Consider the following 21,380-nt stretch of genomic DNA (forward strand, 5'->3'; position numbering starts at 1 on the left):
GTTGTAAGGCTTAAATGAGATAACGTATGTAAAGCAATTTGCAGACTTTAAAGTTAGCCATTATCATCATTACTCAGTTAATGCTTGCAGAATAAAAAGAGTTAATACCTTGGTCCACTTTGATCCACCCACTCCCATTCCTTCCACCTTAGCTGTACATGCTTGCCCACATAGGAGGAAAGCAGTGGGTAGAATTTCATTTCTTCTAGTTTTCTACAGTTTGGATTAGGTTGTACCAGTGTTACTGTTGGGTGGACGCTTTAACTACTTTGCTTACCAGATTTCTTCTCTCTTATTATTCAAACAGCTTTTCATATTTTCTCTCTTCGATGAATACTTCCTAGACTAATTGGAAAAGTATACTTTTCACAGGCCCCACTCTGTCTTCCCACAAAATTACTATAGTTATCTCTTTTCTTACTACACCCCAACATAGAGTCAGATTTGAATGCTTAACTTAGCATTTTTGCATAAATATTAGAAAATTGTATTCAACTTTTTTTCATGTTACTTACATATGATTTGTAAGCCCTGTCCAGCAGCATGATAGAACAGACAGGATTGGACTTGAAATCAGAAAGACATGGGTTCAAATCTTACTTTAGTGACACAATGGATAGACCATGGGGTCTGGAGTCAGAAAGATCTGAGTTCAAATTCAGCCTGAGATATTAACTTTGTGACCCTGGACAGGTCATTTCACCTCTTTCAGCCTCAGCTTCCTTATATGTAAAATGGGGATAATAATAGCACCTATCTTCCAGGGTTGTTGTGAGGAACAAATGAGATAATAATAATAATAATTGTAAATCTCTTGGCACATAATAAGCACTATATAAATGTTAGCTATTGTTACTATCATCAGCTGCATGACTTTGGACCAGTCACTTAAACTTTCTGAACCAGTTTCCTTATTTGTAAAATGTAAGGATTGGGCCAGACAGCCCCACTGAGGCCCCTTCCAGTTCTCAGTGTATCATCCTGTTTTCAAATCACTCTCTCCAAAGCCTAGTGGAACAGGATGCTTTCGGAAGGAACTGGGTTCCCTTTCACAGGTCTTGAGGCAAAGCCTGTCATATCGAGGATTCCTATCCCAGTAGGGGCCAGATCACACAGCCTCCAAGGTGTATCTCAGCTGTCTTCCAATCGAAACCAGGGATTAGACTCATTCTGTTGGCTCCAGTCTACAGAGCCAGGGGAATAGGGGAGAAGTTACACAAAAATAACACAGGCATCACATGAGCAAACTTCCTCAGAATGAGAGCTCCCCAAAGGTGGCTCAGTATGCCCTGGGAAGGGGTGTAGTTCTTCTTCCTTTGAGGTCTTAAGCAAAGGCCAAAATCACCACTTGTGGACAATTCAGTGAGTTCTTATTCAATGCTTATTGTGTACAAGACACTGGGCATTCAAAGGTCTACTTGTACAGGAGAGGATGAGACTAGATGACCACTGAGGCTCCTTCCAAGTCTGTGGGATGCTCTTCCAACTTGAGTTTGGGGCATTTGGTCGTGTGTGTGTGTGTGTGTGTGTGTGTGTGTGTGTGTGTGTGTGTGTGTGTGTGTGTGTGTGTGTGTAAGGAAACCATAAGAAATTATATTACAGCAAACTTAGCTGATTTTAGAGGAGAAATCATGCTACTGTTCTGGATTATAAAAGAGAAAGAGACCAAAATCTTGGACAGACTAACTCTTCTGAAAATCAATACCTTAAAAATTCAGAAATGTTAGACTGATTTTTTTGGTGCTTTTTCAGTTCTTTTCCTTTGTACTTTTCCCTTATAAAAAATTTTCATCGTATTCTCTACCTGATGTCATTGTAATCCTTTCATGTCAGGAAGGTAGCTCAAGATCCCAAGCCTGTACAGCTTGAATCATTCATTTCTGTTTCTGCAGTGAGCAGGCTGTTAGTTCCTTGAGGCAGTGATTTGCTCTTTCAAAAACATTTGGCGATTACTCACAAGCCAGGCAGGCTGAGAAGAAGCCCAATCACCCCCTGGGCCACGCTGTAGCACAGTGTGTCCTGGAAGCAGCGCTACACTTTAAGGGGTAAAAAGCCAAGAAACAGTAAGCCAGGATGAGTAGGCAGAGAAAGCAGAAGACCATCGAAAACTTCTTTGGGGGAAAGGTAGACCACAATACATCCTCAGAAGAAGAAGATAATAATAGGGTCAAAGCTCCAACATCCAAAGCTTCCAAGAAAAATATGAACTGGTCTCAGGCCATGGAAGCTCTCAAAAGGGACTTTGAAGAGAAAGTAGGAGAGATAGAACGAAGATGTAGAGAAAGAGAGGAAGGAATGGAAAGAGAAATGAGAGCAATGCAGGAGAGTCATGAGAAAAAAGTCAACAGTTTGAAAAGCCAAATGGAAAAGGAGATTAAAAAACTGTCTGCTGAAAATAATTGCCTAAGAATTAGGATTGAACAAATGGAAGCTAGCGACCTTATGAGGAACCAAGACACAGTAAAGCAAATCCAATTGAATGAAAAAATAGAGGGCAATGTGAAATATCTCCTTGGAAAAACAGCTGACCTAGAAAATAAATCTAGGAGAGATAATTTGAAAATCATCGGACTACCTGAAAACCATGACCAAAACAAGAGCTTAGACACCATCCTCCAAGAGATTGTGAGGGAAAATTGCCCTGATATTCTAGAAGCAGAAGCTAAAATAGAAATTGAAAGAATCCACCGATCACCTCCTGAAAGAGATCCCAAAAGGAAAACCTCCAGGAATATTATAGCCAAATTCCAGAACTCCCAGGTCAAGGAGAAAATATTGCAAGCAGCTAGAAAAAAGGAATTTAAATACTGTGGAGCTCCAATAAGGATAAAGCAAGATCTAGCAGCTTCTACATTAAAGGACTGGAGGGCATGGAATATGATATTCCAGAGGGCAAAGGAACTGGGACTACAGCCAAAAATCACGTACCCAGCAAAACTAAGCATCATCTTTCAGAGGCAAACATGGAACTTCAAGGAGAAAGAAGACTTTCAGGCATTTGTTATGAAAAGACCTGAACTGAATAGAAAATTTGACTTTCAAATACAAGACCCTGGAGAAGCATAAAAAGATAAACAGGAAAAAGACTTCATGAGGGATATTAAAAGATCAAACTGTTAACATTCCTATATGGGAAGATAATACAGAGGACACAGGTCTGAACTGAATACGAAGGGATGTTATGTTTTGTTCTTTGTGGGGTGTCTTATGTATGGGGTCGGATTTGGGCTTGGGGCCTCCTGGGTCCAGGGCTGGTGCATTGTCCACTGTGCCACCTAACTAACCCATAATGACATCCTTAAAATAGGGTTGAGGTGTAGGAGAAATAGACTGGGGGAGGGGGGAAGGGGAGAGATGGTCTGGGGAGAGGTTGTTCACATGAAGGAAACAAGAAAAAAGCTTATGGAGGGGAGGGGAAGAGGGGGAAGGAATTGGGGAGTGAGTGAACCTTAATATCATCAGAATTGACTCAAAGAAGGACTGACATACATACTCAAGTGGGTATAGTAATATATTTTGTCCCGAGGGAGGGGAGGGAGATAAGGGGGGGTGGAGAAGAGGGGAAGGAGGGAAGGGCAGATTCTGGGAGAGAGTAGTAAAAAGCAAAATACTTCCAAGGAAGGTGAAGATGTTCTGCATAACGGCACAAGTATGAAATATTGAATTGCTTGATTTCATAGGGAGGGTTGAGGAGAGAGGGAGGAAGAAAATTTGGAACATAGAATTAGCTCAAAGACCTTAAACTCATCAGAGTTGGCTCATGGAGGGAATAACATTCACACCCAGTTGGGAGGAGTAATCTATTTAACCTTATAGGAAAGTATGAGGGGAAGAGGATAAGGAAGGAAAGGTGAAAAAAAAGGGAGTGCAGAGTAGGGGAGGGGACAGTCAGAAGTAAAATACTTTTGAGGAGGAATAGTTTAAAAGAAGATAGAAAATAGAGTAAATATCATGGGAAGGGAATAGGATGGAGGGAAAAAAAAACAAAAAACATTTGGCATTATTTTTCTGTTTTGTCTAATGTACAAGTAAATGTCAAATGTACAGGTAAACTACAGTGTCTGGATTTGCAGATTTTCAGGTGAAAATGCCTCCTCTGGCCACATTTATTTATCCCATAAAAAGATCTTGTGAGTACAACAAAATTTGTATTTTTATAAGTTGGTTTTGTGACAATCTCCCCCATCCATTGTTATTGTTATTATCTTATATAGGTGTCCCTGGCTTTACACAGTGGAAGAATTTTATATACATAGTAATTTAATAAATCACATTTCACATAGACTAAGGAAGCTTATAATTTAGATGAATCTTACTGTGAATTTCTTTTTAAATAAAACAATAATCTTTAATTATTTTCCATTTTAAAACCAGAATTTCATATTGCTTGCTCTCTTTCAGGATTAATCTATCCAGTAGTCTAGGTTTTGTAGCATATCCATTCTTGTATCATCCTGTGTGTCTCTTGGCTGGTTTTCTTACTGCAAGAAAACAGGTTCTAGAAGTTATTTAGATCATATCATCCCGGTAGCTAAGCGCCGTCTTAGCCATTATCACGTGAGGCCTCAATTTGATTTAGGTCCAAAGTATCAGCCAGGAACTGTGGCAGAATGACTTCCAAGAGAAGTGTAGATCACTCACTGTGATAGGAAAACTAGTTACACAGGAGTTAAATATTGAGGCTTCTAGTGGTTGTGACTTTGTGATCTAAGCAGAATACCAAGAATCATTCAGTAGTCCGAGGGACCAAACTGTTTGGGTACTTACTGGTACAGGAGGTAGCGAGTGGGAGTATATTGTTCCTCTTACATCATGTGGATTGCTGAGTGATCTACGTGACAGACCTTGAATACAGTGTTCCTCATTTAAGCCCAGGTTATTTTATTCATTACTGAGCTTCCTGTTTCAGGATACATTTTTCATTTGCCTTTTCTGCTTCCTCAACAAACTGATTGGTACAAAACCTCTAACAGATGTCATTTATATAATTGCGTTATGAAGCTGAGTTTCAGTTAATTAATGGTTCATTTTATGCTCTTTCTTTGAGGGAGAGAATCCAGCAAGCATTTATTATGCATTTACTGTGTGCAAGGAACTTTAGTAGGTGCTAGACAATCAAATGTAGCAATAAAAGAGTCCATACAGTAAAAGAACTTGGTGTTTTTTTTTCCAAACTTAACATCTTTATTTTTAAAATAATAAACCTTTTTGGGGCAGCTAGGTGGTACAGTAGATAAAGGACTGGCCCTGGATTCAGGAGGACGAGTTCAAGTCCAGCCTCAGACACTTGTTGACACTTACTAGCTGTGTGAGCCTAGGCAAGTCACTTAACCCTCATTGCCCCACAAAATAAATAATAATAAACATTTTTAAAAAAGTTTTGAGTTCCAATTTTTATCCATCCTTCCCTTCCCTTTATCCTCCCTAAGCCAGTAAGCAGTCGGATGTGGGTTATATATGTACAATTATGTAAAACATTACCATGGTAGTCATTTTGCATAAGAAAACTTGAATTAAAAAAAGGATAGAAAGTGAAAAAGAGCATGCTGCAGTCTGTGTTCAATCAATATCAGTTTTTTCTTTGGAGGTGGATAGTATGCTTCATCATTAGTCCTTTGGGATTGTCTTGGATCATTGTATTGCTGAGAATAGTTAAGTCATTCACAGCTCTTTGTGGAACATTATTAAAAGCCTATGTTCTAATGGGAGGTGAATATGACATGCGTAAAGATTAGCACCTATTTGATGATTTGAAGAGGCACTAAAAAACTAAGGGGACAAGTAAATGGAACCTGAGCTAAGCCTTGGATATAGCTAAGCATTGTAAAACATAAAGGTCAGGAAGTAGAAGTGCAGTCTTGTGCAGATTCACAGGGAGAGGTTGATGGAGTATCAAATTTGGCTAACAGCAAGCAAGTCAGTTTTTCCAGACTGGCAAGAACATAAAATCTATGACATGGAGAAATGTATTAAGCCTGGGGGAAAAAGGCTGAAGCCCAAATGCAAGGGACTTAAATGCCTAGCACAGTTTGCATTTTATCCTAGAGGTCATAGGGAACCAGGGATGTTTCTTGAGTAGGGGAGTGGCTCGCCCCATTTGTGCTTTAGGAAGATTATTTCTTCTGGTTATAGTGAGTAGGAGGTTTTTGTTTTTGGGGTTTTTTTTTTGCAGGGCAATGAGGGTTAAGTGACTTGCCTAGGGTCACACAGCTAGTTGTGTCAAGTGTCTGAGGCTGTACTTGAACTCAGGTCCTCCTGAATCCAAGGCCAGTTCTTTATCCACTTCACCACCTACCTGCCCCTGTGATTAGGAAATTTTAAGGAGAATTTCAAAATGAACCATTGTGCTAACCTATAATATCTCTGTGTGACGACATTTCTGTTTATTTCAAGTGGGTCCATGAGGATGGGCATGTTAGTATTCTTTAGGGCCATTTCTTTTTCTTTTTTTTTCTTTTTTTTTTTTAGTGAGGCAATTGGGGTTAAGTGACTTGCCCAGGGTCACACAGCTGGTAAGTGTTAAGTGTCTGAGGCCGGATTTGAACTCAGGTACTCCTGAATCCAGGGCTGGTACTCTATCTACTGTGTCACCTAGCTGCCCCAGGGCCATTTCTAAGGGAAAACTCATGCTTTTGCAGTAAGGTTAGTCTTCTTTTGCTCTAGTGAAGGTCTTAAACATATTCTCTGCTTTGACTTTGTTGTGGAGCCCAAGCATTCTAGCAGAATGTGTCCCAGCTGCTCCCTTCCCCCTCCTTCCTTTGAGATGATTCCTCTCATAAAGAGGTATAACTGGTTTGGTTGTATTGTCATTGGTCTTATTCATAATGGGGATTGGAATTAATGACCAGGGAAATGTTCATTGGAAACTTACAATGCTTTCTTTATATGTACATCAGGAGCAGGGACACATTGTATAGTTCCCCAGCTTCTTAAGGTTATTACTCCTTGTTCTCCCCACACGTGGTCACATGTGGAAAGGACAGTGTCTTGTGGTCACCAGTGAGAAAAAGTTTCTGTTCATCTGAGAGTTTAGTTATTTCCTTCATTTTAACACCTTATGTGGACTGTGATATTTTACAAGAATTAAATAAGATGTCTGCATTTAATCAGGTGACTGCTTTCTACGTTTCCAGCTAATTTATAGAAAACAACATGACAGAGTTTTTACACAGGAAAATTTCTCGTAATAATTTAGTTAAGTAGTATATGGAAGGCCAGTCTTGGATCCATGTTCTGCCCCCGGCCCATCCTAACTTTTGTGACCCAAAGGAAGGTCAATTAACCTCTCAAGTTTGCCCAGCAACATATTTAAGATTATAAATTAAGAGATAAGGAGTAAGCAGGGGCACTGGTGAAAAGAATTTCCACAATGGGAGTTCCCCTTGCTAATCTAGAGCAAAAAAAAAAAGTTACAGAAAAAAGGGCCAAGTAAGATTAATAAAAGAGGCAAAAGGATCAGTTTTTGAAATTATCTGTCCCTTTTTGGTATGGTCCAAGGCTGCATGCCCATGAGTGTGCCAAACCTGTAGGTGGTTTATGCTAATGATATTTAATTCATTTCCACATGTAACTTTTTATCAACTTAGTGAATGGAGCAAAATGTTTAGACTGATTACTGTGGCAATAAAGAAAATACTTAAATAAATAACCTAAGTAGATATATAACAGACTAAAGAAGTTTGGCAGCCAATTTGACCATTTCCAAGTACCTAGCATATAAATATGAAATGTCCTTTACCGTGTCGTTTTTTCCAAGCAATGAAAACTTCCTTCACTGCTCATTCTGAGTACTAGTAGAGTGGCCACACACTCATAGAACTTCAAGTCTCCAGAATGGCTCCAATATAGAAAACTCACTTCCAAGCATAATTGAATTGAGCCCTTATCCCAGTATCTGGGGTATTGGTGTTTATTGAATTTTTATTGTTTTTGTTGTTAAGTCATTTTCAGTTATGTCTGACTCTTTATGACCCCATTTGCCATTTTCTTGTCAAAGATACTGGAGTGGTTTGCTATTTCCTTCTCCAACTCATTTTATAGATGAGGAAACTGAGGGGAAAAGGGTTAAGTGACTTGCCCAGGGTCACACAGCTGGTAAGTGTCTGAGGCCAGATTTGAACTCAGGAAGAGGAGTCTTCCTGACTCCAGGACTGGCGCTCTATGTACTGCATGACCTAGCTGCCTGTTTATTGAATATATTTGCATCTTTATGTTATATATCTAATCTTCTACACTGATCAATTTAATCAATACCAAATTATTTTAATAATTACTGCTTTGTAGTTTAGCTTAACATCTGGCTTTGGCTCCCTTCCTTCACATTTCTTTTCATTATCTTGAAATTCTTGACCTTTTTCCCTCCATATGATTTTTTTTTCTAGTTCTATAAAGTAATCCATTGTTAGCTTGTTTGGTATAACACTGAATAAGTAAATCAATTTAAGTAGGTTTACCATTATTATTATATTGGCTCATTCTACCTATGAGCAATTAATATTTTTCCAATTACTTAGGTCTGTATTTTTAATAGTTGTTTATATAGGGAAGTAGGTGGTAGAGTGGATAGAATATCAGGCTTAAAATCAGGAGGACCTGAGTTCAAATGTGGCCTTAGACACTTCCTAGCTCTTATGACCCTGTGCAAGTCAGTTAACCTCTGCTTCAGTGTCCTCATCTGGAAAATGGGGATAATAATAGCACCCACCTCCGAGGTTTACGAGGATCAAATGGGATCATAATGATTGTAAATGGCTTAGTACAATGTCTGGCATATAGTATGTGCTAGGTAAATATTAGCTATTATTATTGTTGTTTTGATTACTATATTTAAATGGTTCTTATATGTATCTTGGAAGAAGTATTTTATACATTCTGTAGTAATTTGAAATGAAATATCTTTTCCTGCTGGATTTTATTGGTATTCTATAGAAGTACTGATGCTATTTGTGTAATGTGATAGAGTACTGTTGTTTTCTAAGAAATGAGGAAGTAGATGATTTCAAAAAGATAGAAAGGCTTACATGAACTGATACAAAGTGAAGTGAACAAAATCAGAACAATTTCTAATTTGACATTAATTTTATTTTTAAAATGAACAGTTTTGAAGAATTTCGTATCCTGATAAAAAATGAAATAAGCAGAATTATGAGAACGATTTATACAATACACCATTACAAATAACGAATTTTGTGAGCTCTGAAGACTGTGATCAGAAGATGACCATTCATGATCCACTGGTGATAACACATACTATCCTTGATAGAAAGGTGATAAACATAATGCTATAGAAAGGTAGAACGAGATAGAAATTAGTAAATAGATAGTAGATAGATAGGTACATATACTACTACATAGATAGGTAGGTAGAAAGATAATGTACATATACATATAAACATATACCTACAGATATCTTTCTACCTACCAACCTATGTAGTATATAGCCACTGAAGGAATTTGTTTTGCTTGATTCTGAATATTTGTTCCAAGAAATTTCTCTTTTTCTTTTTCCAAGGGGGTAAATAAAGGAAGGAGAGAAAATAGATTTTTAAAAATGTTTTTAAACTAGAGAAGTGGGGGGCAAAGGAGGCTACTATAAAATATTGAAATATTGCATACACTTTCAGATAAGGTTACTATATTAGTTTTACTTAATAGTTTTATTTTGTTTCAAGAGACTTCTCATGAAATTGGAGTAATATGTAAATGATATAAAAACAAAATACATTAACAAAAATTTAAAAATAAGATGAATTGAAACTGTAAAAGACATCAGAATTCAAATGAGCACAATAGCCATTATTGATCCCAGAGAATATTAATAGGGTCATCAGAGGATCATAGCTTTAGGGCTGAAAAGGACAATAGTCAGTATCTAATCCAACACCTTCATCATATGAATGATGAAACTGAGGCACAGGGATATTAACTGTATTACCCAAGGTTTTGAAGACTATATAAGTGGGGCAGCTAGGTGGCGCAGTGGATAGAGAACCGCCCTGGAGTCAGGAGTACCTGGGTTCAAATCCGGCCTCAGACACTTAACACTTACTAGCTGTGTGACCCTGGACAAGTCACTTAACCCCAATTGCCTCACTTAAAAAAAAAAAAAGACTATATAAGTGGCAGAGTCAGAATCCAAACCCAGGTCCTCTGACTTCAAATCTTCCATGCTTTACCTTGTAGCTTGTTGCCTATCCAACAGATGCTGGGAGATATTTCTTTCTTCTCCATACAGACTAAGGATAAAGCATGCTTACATTCACTATCCAATAGGGCTGACATGTCATGTTTGCTTTATTTAATCATTTCTCAATTTTACAGGATGCATGTTGAGAGGTATTGGTCATGGCATTGACAATGAAAACAACCAAAAAAGCAATCGATCAAATTTTTTTTTTTTAAATAGATAAAATTAGGTTGTTGGAAAAGATAAGTTCCCTTCTAGTCCTGTATTCTTGATCTGCTTTTCTTGGCTCTTCTCCTGTTAGCTCACTTGCTGCAAGATCTGATAATTTTAGAAACACCTACATTTTTGCTTCATTTGTCTGTGCGCTTTTGTATTCTTGTATCTATAGGCCAGCATAGTAGTGAAACTATGAGGAAAGAAGAAAGCCTGGGGCTACCAACATGTGTTGTTGCTGTTGTTGTTGTTAATAATAATAATAATAATAATAATAATATCATACTTTAAGGTTTGCAAAGCACCATAAATAAATTTTCTTAATTGATCCTCACAGCAACCCCAAGAAATAGTACTGTTATTATCTTCATTTTACAGATGAGGAAACTGAGGCAAACAGAGGTTTGTCAAGGTAATGGAATGTGATAGATGAGATTACTGGCTGATTTGACTGGATTAGCAGTTGACTAGATTCTAAGCACATCTGCCTGGTACTTGAGAGTACTTAAGAAAGCATGGTTCTCAGAATCTAAAAAAACTTTGAACTTCCGGCCTAATCAACCAACCAGCTTGAAGAACCTCCCCATTCTGGGAGGGGACAGGAAGGAGGAAAGGGGAGTTTGCACGAAGAGCTCTGTCTTTTTGGTTCCTGACTTGGTGGTGACGGCAGAGAACGACGGAGAGGAGCTGAGGAAAGATAGGATTGCGAGGTTGTAGGAATTCTGTTCTCAATCTTTCTCTTTCTATATTTCAATAAACCCTTAAAAATCTAAACTCGTTTTATCAGTGATTTTAGTCAGTTTCCCCCAAAACTGGGGGAACAGATTAGAACCCACATTTAGAATTTTAAATTACACAGGTTAAACAAGTTGTCATACAGCTAGTTCAGGTCTGAGGTAGGAGTAGAACTCAGATCCTCCTGACTCCAGGTCTAGCACTCTATCCACTCAGTTTGTGAATGCTTGTTGTCTGATGTCAGTGACCACAGCACTCTGGTCCAAAGTATCAGCTAACTGTCATGAAGGAAGGATTTAGTTCTTCTTTAGGTTAAATCAATTCAAGATATTGGCACTTTTTTTTTTTTAAAGAAGACATTCTATAGCTCTATCTGATCTGAGACAGGATGACAGCTATATTAGCAGTGTTGATATTCAGTCAGTCATATCTTTTTATTAGCTGGGTATCCCACTTTATAAATAGTAGATATATAAGTTCTGACTTCATTACTGTGTGATGGCTAAAGCGGCTGATTGTCCCTAAATCCAATGAAGGTAAATTAAAGAAAGAAAATTTAGTCTTCCAAAACTGGAGGAAAAAATAAATGAATAAAAGTTGTATAAAAACTTCTCAGGAGCAGCTAGGTGACGCAGTGAATAAAGCACCAGCCCTGGATTCGGGAGGACCTGAATTCATATCCGGCCTCAGACACTTGACATTTACTAGCTGTGTGACCTTGGGCAAGTCACTTAACCCTCATTGCCCCACAAAAACAAAACAAAAAAACAACAACAAAAAAACCCCTTCTCCCTCCCCCAAATTATCATAGTTCATATAAACATCATATTGGAATATTAGAACTTCTCAAGTTACTTGAAGAAAGTTACCAAGTAAAGACTCATAGAAAGACTGAAAGTGGTAGGAGAAGAAAATATTTTAAAATATTTTTTTCTTTCTTCACTAAAGTCTTTATCATCTCCTTGTGGCAGAAAATTAGCCCTGGGTTCATGGAAACTTAAAGTAATGGAGCATGTGATCTCGCAAGTCACAGAATCACAAAGTTAGAACTCTAAGAAACATTGGATATCATCTACTTCTGCTTAGTCATCTTACAGATGTGGACGCTGAGGCTCAACAAAGCAAGGGGATGGCTAGTAAGTGGCCACTGGTGTACTCTGTGTTTTTCCATGGACCATCACAGCTAAGCAGCTAGCAGCTTATCACATAGTTGTCCACAGGATGAGAGGATCATAAGGTCATCTAGTCCAACATCTCATAGGAAACCAAGGTCAATAGAGTGGTAAAGTGATTCCCCCAAGGACACACAAATGGAAAGTGGCAAAGCAAAGATTTAAACCCAGCTCCTATGATGCCTGTTCTAGCTTTCTTTGCATGGTCCCCCTCTGAATTTTGCAACCACGGCAACTTTTAGATGCCTTCCATCTACTGAGACACAGAGGGATTGCTGTTGGGGTTGGTAGAAGGAGTACCATTGTTGACAGAATCATAGACCCTTGCAGTAAATCTATTCAGGAAGCCCCAATGTGCCATTTTCCCTCTTTTCTTTTTTTCTTTTCTTTCTTTCTTTCTTTTTGTTTTTTTGCGGGGCAGTGGGGGTTAAGTGACTTGCCCAGGGTCACACAGCTAGCAAGTGTCAAGTGTCTGAGGCTGGATTTGAACTCAGGTCCTCCTGAATCCAGGGCCAGTGCTCTATCCACTGTGCCACCTAGCTGCCCCTTCCCTCTTTTCTTAATGATAGAATGGTGCATTGCCATCTTTGATTTTACTGGGACCTGGATACAACAAAATCTTTGTAGTCAATGCTACTTGGTTCAGTTGGTAACAGCCTTGTTTATGTTTTGTTTTGTTTCTTCCCTCAGTTTTCAGAGGGTAATCAGAAGAAAGAGAACTTACAACAAAGCATCAAGAAAGCCAAAATTGGCCGGCAAGATACGGTAAGCTCCCTCCCATCTTTAGTTTCTTTGACAATAATGCCCCAGTATTGACCAAAGACAAAGAGAATCTTGAAGCAAGAAATGCCTATCGCACCCAGCAGGCTTCTGTAATCATGAAGCTGGGTTTTGGCTTGGCTTAATTCTCTTTGATGTGGTTTTCTATTAATCCCCCATTTCTGAATGCCATCTACACACCGTTCTTTGTGTGCTCATGAGAATTTTAAATGATTTAAAGGATCCTTGCAGGAAAAAAAAAACATTCATTTTCTTTGATGTAGCATTATGGATAAAAAAAACCCATCAGTTTTACTACATTTCTCAGTCCAGGCATCATCACTATGAAAAACACTGAAGAGCAGATTAAAAATACATTCTACCTGGTTGATATCAATAAAAGATCCTGGAGACCCATGGCTTAGCAGCAACATTTGAACTTTACATCTCATGACAAAAAAGGACCCTGACACTCAACAAACTAGAAAGAAACAATAATAGTGCTACACAGTCATAGTGTTTTATATTTTTCAAAAGTACTTTCATTCTTATTTGAACAGTCAGCACAATCATGGATAGGAATAGGACAACAGCTTCTTTTTTAAAAACAAGTTTATTATTGCATTTTGTTTTCATGGCCCGGTCATCCCCTCAACTCTGCCCTATCCTACACAGAGCATTTCCTATAGTGTATACCCAGCATTCCATATCCCTACCCCACTTCTCTATTGAGAGGAGGAAGGTAGGTGTGTTTCATTATCAGTTCTCCAGAACTGAGCTTGTTCATTGTAGTTCATGAGAGTTGATCACAAAAGATAAAGTAGATTTTGATTATATGAAATTGAAAACTTTTTGTATAAACAAATGAATGCAACTGGGATAAGAAGGGAAGCCATCAATTTGGGGGGGGGGGGAAATATTTGTATAAAATATGTCTGATTAGGACCAGATATCTAAGATATGTAAAAAAAAACTAACACAGATACATAAAATCAAGAGTCCACCTAAATGGATAAGGATATAAACAAATAATTCTCAAACTCATTTATAAAATATAACTGAATATATGAAAGATTGCTCCAAATCACTAATAATTAGAAAAATACACATCAAAATATCTCTGAGGTTCCATTGTATGCTTAGTAAATTAGTAAAGGTGACAAAAGAAAGAAACGGTTGATCTTAGAAAGGATTTTGGAAAAACAAGCACACTGGTATGTTGTTGGTAGAGCTATGGATTGGTCTGGTCATTCTAGAAAGTGACTTGGAATTGTGAAATGGACTAAAAGACCCATACCCTTTTGACCCAGTAATCCCACTGCTAGGCATAGACTCCCAAAGAGGACAACAAGAGAAAAGAAAGACTTCTCTAGTCTAAATTCTACATTTTAGCGACACTTTTTGTAGTAGCCAAGAACTGGAAGCAAAGTAAATACTGATCAGTTTGAGGAAAGGCTAAACAAATTGTGGAAGGAAGAAAGGGAGGGAGGGAGGAAAGGAAAAAAGGAGGGAAGAAGGAAGAAAAGGAAGGAGGAAGGGAGGAAGAAAGGGAAGGAGGAAGGAAAAAGGGAGGGAGAGAGGGAGGAAGGATGACAGGATGGAAGGAAGGAAAGAGGGAAATTATTATTTCTTTACTGTGTTGCCAGGCACTGTGGTATTTGTTAAGAATACAAATACAACTCAAAAGAAATATAGTCTCTGCTCTCAAAGACCTTACATTCTAGTAGGGGAAGATAACATACAATAAGGAGCTGAAAAGATGTCTCCCAATGAAGATATGATTTTGAAGTCCGGAAAGTCAAGAACAGGGCCAGGAAGGGAATGAAGGAAGGCTGACCTGGGTCCCTTCACAAAATGGAGATTTCAGGAGGAACTCACTTGAAATTCCTGGGAGAAGATGGGGCAGACCTTGTGAAAGGCAGCAAGTGATGCTCCAGGGTAGGGTATAATGGAATGTTACTATGCTGATGAATATGATAAATAAAGAAAAGCCTTCAAAGACTCTTCAGAACTGATGCAGAGCTAAAGTAGAACCCATAAATCTACCTACATAATGACTACAACTGTGTAAATGGAAAGAATAATAACAACGACAAAAGAAACCAAACACTGTATAATTTAATGACCAAACTTAAAGTCAGGAAGAGAAAATGCACCCTCCCCTCCCTTCTTTGCAGAAGTAGGGAAACCTGAGTGTGAATCACATATACTGTCTGACTCAATTGACCTCTTCATTAATTTTGCTGAGCTGGTTTCTCCTTTCACTCTTTTATTTGTTCCATGAATTGTCTATCTGGAGAGTGAGGACTATATCTGGAAATGAAAGTGATGACAAAACAAAATATGTCAAAAAATCTTTTCAAACAATTCATTAGAATTCATTTGCTTTGGAAGCATTACATTATTGCAGTTGTGCATATTTTCTTGGTTCTGCTTTCTTCTTTATTCATCAAATCATAGAAACATTCCCACATTTCTCTAGATTCCTCATTTTGGTCTTTTCTTAGAATTAGAGTAATATTCCAGTAAGAACTTCTCAAGGGACAGCATTTTCTAAATAGCACCTGCAAGTGACCTAGAGTTGTTTTAGTTTCTTCAGTAAACAAATGGCAGTGGTCACTTTTTGACTCTGCCTCCCCTTTAACATTGGGAATTCTGGGCAAAAAATACCTTCAAGCTAACAGGAAACCTAGGTACTACGGTTGGCAGACTGACTGCTGAGTATTAGCTATTGCTTTGGGGTGCTTCCTAAACAGGAAATAGTTGCAAGGAGGTGAGAAAAGGAGTGGGTGTTGTTTTCAGCCAGGAATAGAAAGTAATTCTGCAAGAATCTCTCTGGGACAGAAACTTCCTTTGGCTTCTTGAGGGACCTCTCAACTTCCTGTCTCTTCCACTTGATGCTCATTCCACCATTACCAAAGAGTCTTTTTCATCTTTTCCTTTCTCCTTAATTTTCAGTCTACTACTTACAGGGTAGGGGGTGTAGGGGACATCATACCATGGCTTTCGGCTACACTTAAACAGATAGCAAAGCCCTGGGTATACACATCACTGAACATGTAGAACATCCTCTGATGACAGTCAAAAGTCTTGACATCCTCTTCATCAGAACCTGAATCTGTGTTAAGAAACAGTCTGAGAACAAAACTTTAGGCAAGTCTTATTAGGCAAATTGTATTTTACAACTTTTGGTCAGATTTGTGATCCAATTCTTCCTTCTACTCGGATCTTAGACGGACTAGAGATAGAAGTGTCCCAATTCTGGTTTCTGTCACATTCACCCCAATGACTATTCTAAACCTGCTCTCTTCTACTCAGGCCTAGGTTCCTCTATCTTATCTCTTACTCCCAACAGATGACTTCCCCTTCTACCTCACATTTCCAGATGCCATCTGATGGGATCACTTTCAACTTCCTTTTCTCTATTCCTTTAAGCCTCTCAAGTATCTCCTACCCCTTTTCCCCCCTCTAGTTTCAGAGGATGGAACAATCTTCCTTGTCAAGGTTAATTCCTACTCTTTCAATTTCATCAATAATTTTTGTTTTTGTTAATTAAAACTTTTAAAAATTAATTTATTTTTAGTAGTCATTTAAAACATTTTTAAGTCCCAAATTCTCTCCCTCTCTCCAGCCCTTCCATAATGTTGTTGTTATTGTTGTTGTTGAGTTGTTTTCAGTCACGTCTGACTCTTCATGACCTCATTTGGGGATTTGTTGGAAAAGATATTAGTGTGGATTGCCATTTCCTTCTCCAGCTCATTTTACAGATGAGGAAACTGAGGCAAACAGGGTTAAGTGACTTGCCCAGGGTTTCATAGCTGGTAAGTGCCTGAGGCCAGATTTGAAATCATGAAGGTGAGTCTGACTTTAGGCCTAATGCTCTATCCACTACAACACCTAGCTGCCTCCATAATATATCTCACATCTATTTGATCTTTTCCATTCTTACTACAAACATCATAAATCAGGCTCTCATCTCTTCCTGACCTCTCATCTCACTCTAATAGCCTCCCAACTGGCTGCCTTGCCTATAATTCAGGAGTTCCCAAACTAAGGGTACATGTGTTCTGAGAGGTATAAGAAGCTTGTCAAGGAGGTAGTAGAGAGAATATTTGATAAATAATTATATTGTCCTATTGAAATTAACAGTTAATTTCTTAGGTGCATATACATGGTAAACTCTAGTATTTATTTACTTTCATGTTGAATATGTGGTTTGGGAAAGGGATGTAGGTGCCTAGCCTAACTCTTACCTAATTCATCCTCCCTATCCTTGACTAAATATTCCATCTAATACACATCTCAGTGGCTGCTCCTCTGAATACAGACTTTCTGTGGCTGTCCTTATCAGCCAAATAAAGCATCAATTTTTAATCCTGGAATTCAAGATCATCAAGAATCTGGCTCCAATCTATACTTCCAACCTTTTTTCATATATTTGATATATTCAACACTCCAACCAAATTGTTTACTTCCCTACCTCCTGTCCTTGATGTGTCCTGCTGTTTTAGTCCTGCCCTTCTTCCTGCTGCATGAACCATTCCCATGGGGCAGCTAAGTAGCATAGTGGATAGAGCAGTGGCCCTAAAGTTGGGAGGACCTGAGTTTAAATCTGACTTTAGACACTTAGTAGCTGTGTGACCCTGGACAAGGCACTTTACCCCAGCTGCCTCAAACATCTGGGGCCATCTGCAGTTGTCCTAATATATATCTTGCCACTGGACCCAGATGGCTCTGGAGGGGAGAGTGAAGTTGGTGACCTTGCACAGTCCTCCCTCACTTAAATCCAATTCACTGCAAGTCATGACATCACCCTGATATCGTGGTCCTCTTCGAGAACATGAAGGACAAACAATACCACCATTCTCCCTGTCTGGAATGTACTCATCTGCTCTTTCCTGCTTTCCTTCAAGGTCTAACTCAGGTATCACCTCCTCCATGAAGCCCTCTGACTTTCTCTGTCCCAAAATGAAAGTGAGGCAGTATTACATAGTGGTTAGAGCGTTAGACTTTGAGTCAGAAAGACCTCAGTTTGAATATGACCTCAGTTACCCATCCCCTCTGTGCCCCATGGCTCACTATGCTCAGCCTCAGTTTCTTCATCTGTAAACTAAGTTCAACAATAGCTGACCTCTAACATATAGGGTCGCTGTGAGAATCAAAATGCTATATTATATACACAGTGGAGCTCTATCTAAATGTTAACTATTATTAATCCTCATGTTTCTCAGAACACCATGCCTGAGCCTTGCTTGGTACTTACCATAACGGTACACCTGTCTCTCCCCTAATTAGATGATAAGTTTCTCAATGAGAGCAAGCTCCATTTATTTTTGTATCCCTAGCATAATGACTCTCACTCAACAGAAACATATAATAAAGGTTCATTGAATTGCATATTTACAACTTTCTACCTGTTAGGAAAAACTGAGACTAGAAAGTTCAGTTGCTGTTTATTGGATACCATTTCCATTTAAAATGTATATTTGACTTTCTGTGAAAGAAAGGTAACATAATGGATTAAGATTAACTCTTCTCTTTTCTTCCCCTTCCTTGGTCTCTCCCACACTACCTTAAATGTGTGTAACTTTAGAGCTTTAACAGTAAGCACATAATAAATACTTGTCAAATTGAATTAAGTGTGGAATACGGGAGAGGTGGAAGAACAGAAAATATAGAGGTAAGAAAGTGGAATTTTGAAATAATGGGATGTGGAGAAATGTTTCAGTGAGTTCCACAGATCTGGAATCAGTCCTAATGACCACTTATAACTGAATGTCTGCCAACTTAAACTTCTTGGAAAAGATTATTCCTTCAGTCAGTCATCTGTGACTTAAAAAGCTGCCATTCCAATGCCAGGGGTAGTGGTGAAGACTATAGGACGATGAAGACAGTGATGATAAAAATAAATAAAATACCTTTATTTGAATTAAATGAATTGTGTTAAGGACGCAATTATGTTCTACATAAGTTTTGTATGAGCCAGATTTTGAGGGAAGCATGCGGCCAGTATTTGGACTAACGCTGTTTATAGAGAAATTTAGGAAGGTATTCCCTCTGCGAAACCACATATACCCACATACATACATGGTTGCTTTGTGATAAATTTATGTTAGGACATGAACAGGAATCACACAGGATGAGAAAGCATTGTTGAGCTGTAGTCTGCATTGTTGAGAGAAATCATTCACATTTGTGAGATAGTAAGCCTCTTTGACTATTGGAATATTTTAAAATATATATATATATCGGGGACAGCTAGGTGACACAGTGGATAAAACATCAGCCCTGGATTCAGGAGGACCTGAGTTCAAATCTGGCCTCAGACACTTGATACTTACTAGCTGTGTGACCCTGGGCAAGTCACTTAACCCTCATTGTCCCCCCCCCAAATATATATGTGTGTGTGTGTGTGTGTGTGTGTGTATGTATATATATATATGTAAATAAAACTTGGATAGTATTCCTAGCACTTAGCATAGTGCTTGACACATAATAGATGCTTAATAAATGTTTATTGATTGATTAATATATAGTTTGAACAGTAACTTCACTGTTTACTCATGAATGCTCATTTCATCATATCCTTAGCATCCTACATCCATGAAAGAAATATGAGGTTTCAGGGAGAGAGAGATAAGAACTGTGACTGCTTTATTTATACTTAACTGGTGCTTTGTAGATAAGAACACTACAAGACATTGAGGATATGTATGGTTGAAGTAAAAAAAAAAGGAGGATGTTTGGTCAATCTTGAAGCAAGAATGAGATTTGCATTTAAGTACCTCCAAGATTCTAATGGACTAAGGTCCATTGGATAGTTCCTTTGAGAATAATTCATTGGAAAACAAGGACAAAAACCACTGGAAATGAGGAGCCCAAACTTAAAAATCAAGGATTTGTCAAGGCTAAAGGGGAATTGGTAAGAAGATCAGTTAGTCTCTAGCTTAATGTCCTTATCATGGTATGAGATAACTAAGCACCTACAGTGTGCTAGGCGGTGAGAAGAAGTAAAATAAGAGGCAGCATGATGTAGTGACTAGAGGGCCAGAGGAGGATTCAGGAAAGACTGGGTTAAATCATACTTAAGCTATTAGCCAGATGTGAAAGCCTGGGAAAATACATTTAGCTATGCTGGGCCTGTTTCCTCATCCATAAAATGAAGGGAATGAATTTGATTGCTGAGGTCCTTCTCAGCTTTATATTGTGATGTTTAAAATCTAAATTGTGGTTGCCTTAAATTAGAAGCTTCAGCACCAGTCTTTGGGCATTAAACATTTATTAAAGCATACAGGTATTCACAAGGAGTTCAGAAAGTTGAGAAAAGGCCTATCTAGCTTAGAGTTCCAGCCTGGTCGGGTTCTTCCCCAAGTCCTCTGCCACAAGCCTGCTTTAATCAGGAATCCTCCAGCAAGCTGATTGTGGAAGCTTTTTATAGGTCTGGAACAGAGGCAGTCCTTACACACTGCTTCAAGCTGATTGGTTGGCATCATCCAAATCCATTGGTTTTGAAGGTGTTCTCCAGTTGAGTTCACAGTCTAGCTTCTGAGAACAATACCTTCTTAAGGGATAGCCAGGTGTGATTACAATCTAGTTAACTTGAAGTAGGCTTAATCAGCAGTCAATCACTCTCACCTGATTCAATCAGTATAGATTAATCTCCAGGTGGGTCTTTGAGTATCTGCTAAATCCCATTATTTCATCACAACATCTATGATGAAATCCTATGGAGATGCATGTTCGGGATTTGAGCTTTTTCTTAAACCAGATTTTCTTTGTGATGATTGTGGCCCATGAAATTATTTTGAACACAGGAAGAACGTGCCTCACTCTCAAAAGAGCTCACTTCCCTCCGGCAGCAGAAGGAGCAGCTAAAGGCTGAATTAGAAAAATACAAAGAATGTGATCCTGAAGTTGTAGAAGAAATACGTAAGTTTGTTTCCCGACTTGACTGTGCTTAATGTCTATGATGAATAGAAGCCTTTTATGAGTAAATTAGTGAAAGAATTATTACTGTTTACTTAGTTTCCATCTCTTTCTGATGATATTTTAAATGTTAAGCCAGGGCAAATAGTGGTTCTATCCATGTAGCAAATATTTAATAAATGCAAATAATTAATATAATGCATCTCCTTGATCTGCAAAGGAGAAAAGGCTTCTGAAATTTAGGAGAGTAGGGAATTGGTTATGAAAGCCTAACCATTTAATTAGAAAAAATTAGAAAACTAGAAAATATATGCCAATTGTCCTATAGTAAAAGCAATTTACTTCAGTATGTTCATTTGGTTGTGCCACCCCTGCTTCAGAACTTTATC

General features: G+C 38.3%; 1 protein-coding gene across 1 annotated transcript in view; it reads left to right on the top strand.

The window, feature by feature from the left end:
- The window catches only part of MND1 (meiotic nuclear divisions 1), a 119,373-nt gene that overhangs the window by 67,214 nt on the left and 30,779 nt on the right, over positions 1-21,380 (top strand). The window contains exons 5-6 of the mRNA XM_043972542.1: positions 12,997-13,071; positions 20,880-20,994. Of these exons, the coding sequence (XP_043828477.1) occupies positions 12,997-13,071; positions 20,880-20,994 (190 nt within the window). The remainder of the gene's footprint in view (positions 1-12,996; positions 13,072-20,879; positions 20,995-21,380) is intronic.

The sequence above is a fragment of the Dromiciops gliroides genome, chromosome 6 (genome assembly GCF_019393635.1).
Source record: "Dromiciops gliroides isolate mDroGli1 chromosome 6, mDroGli1.pri, whole genome shotgun sequence".
Taxonomy (NCBI): domain Eukaryota; kingdom Metazoa; phylum Chordata; class Mammalia; order Microbiotheria; family Microbiotheriidae; genus Dromiciops; species Dromiciops gliroides.